Genomic DNA, 1,661 nt, shown 5'->3' with positions numbered 1-1,661 from the left:
AGGCGTGAGATACCGCGCCTGGCCTGAGGTCAGTTTCTTATCCGGGACTTTCTGCAATCTCTCAGTAATGACTGCCGTTTGCTATAAAAGTAACCACAAGTGGTTGATGGTGGCAGCCACCGGGCCCTGTTGCAGGTCCCCTCTACCTTGCAGCCTTCACACGCGTGGACTCCGTAATGGTAGCCTGAGGCCTTGTCCCCGCAGATTCTACATTCGATGTTCAATGCTCCACTGGGAGACTCGTCCACGCTGCCGGGGACCACAGGATAAGTCACCGAGGAGGGGCTCGAAGCTGGTGAAAGCGTGTCTGGGGAAAAAGAGGAGAGACGGATGAATAGTCCAGGCATCACCATCCTGTGTCTGAACCGGGTCTACGAGGATGTGATTTAGCATATGAGGCATCTAATGCTGAGGCGTAAACCTCAGAATACCCATGCAGGGCCGGGCCCTGCCTCTGGGTCACACCCTCTTGCACTCCTACAGCTGCCGTTGTGCTGTGCTCCCAAAGCCAGCATGCTCGCTCCGACTGCTGCTGAGCTGACCCCGAGCTCCGGACCCACACATCTCAGATCACGCATCCCTAGACCCACGCATCTCCGGCCCGCATATCTCTGGACTCGCGTGTCTCCAATCCACACATCTCCGCCCTGCACATCTCCTCATTCCCACATCTTCGATCTGAGCATCTCTGATCCGAGCATCTCCGATCAGCGCATCGCCGCCCCGCGCATCTCCGGACCTGCACATCTCCCATCCACACATCTTCAGATTCTCATCTCCGGACCCGCGCATTTCCGGACCCGTGCATCTCCGGAACCGTAGATCTCTGGACCCGTGTATTTCCGATCTGCTCATCTCTGTTCTGCATATCTCCAGACCCACATATCTCCGGACCCCCGCATCTCTGGACCCGTGCATCTCCTGACCCCCTACAGCTCCTGATTCGCACATCTCCGCTCCGCACATTTCTGGACCCGCGTATCTCCGATTCGCCCATCTCCTGATCTGCGCATCTCCGGACCCGCGTATCTCCTGGCCCTCCACATCTCCTGATCCCCACGTCTCCGCTCCGCACATCTCCAGACTCCCTCATCTCCTGCTCCATACATCTTGGGACCCTCACATCTCCGGATCCACACATATCGGGACCTCCACATCTCTGATCCGCACATCTCAAGACTGGCACATCTCCTGATCCGCATATCTCCGGACCCCCACATCTCCGATCTGCACCTCTGGGTACCCGCACATCAGACCCGCACATCTCCTGATCCGCACATCTGGGGCCCGCACATCTCCGCTGCACACATCACCAGACCATCTCGCCCATACCTCACCCTGCAGAACTCCCCGTGCCCCCGCGCTGACAGTGCCACACAGAACTCTTTTTGTTTGCTTGCTTCCTTCCAGTTCTTCCACAATTGCCAACTCAGTAAATGGCACCAGAATACAGTATAAAAATCTGTGTGGGTAACACCAAATGCATAATCCATGAAAGAGAAAATATAAGTTGGAATTTACGAAAGCTAATTAAACCTTCTGCTCTGCAAAACACATTGCTAAGAAAATTAAAGACAAGCCACAGACTGGGAGAAAATATTTTCAATACACATGTGGTAATATACAAAGAGGTCTTAAGACAACAATAAGAAAACAAACAA

At 54.1% G+C, this 1,661-nt stretch overlaps 1 protein-coding gene across 1 annotated transcript in view; it reads right to left on the bottom strand.

Annotated features, from left to right (window-relative positions):
* Positions 1-1,661, bottom strand: part of PPARA (peroxisome proliferator-activated receptor alpha) — a 97,984-nt gene that overhangs the window by 21,561 nt on the left and 74,762 nt on the right. The window contains exon 3 of the mRNA XM_011984070.1: positions 121-307. Within this exon, the coding sequence (XP_011839460.1) occupies positions 121-307 (187 nt within the window). The remainder of the gene's footprint in view (positions 1-120; positions 308-1,661) is intronic.

This window comes from Mandrillus leucophaeus, unplaced genomic scaffold, assembly GCF_000951045.1.
Source record: "Mandrillus leucophaeus isolate KB7577 unplaced genomic scaffold, Mleu.le_1.0 Scaffold26, whole genome shotgun sequence".
Taxonomy (NCBI): Eukaryota; Metazoa; Chordata; class Mammalia; order Primates; family Cercopithecidae; genus Mandrillus; species Mandrillus leucophaeus.
The sequence above is the reverse complement of the archived record's forward strand: the minus strand, read 5'-3'. Positions and strand labels throughout refer to the sequence as shown.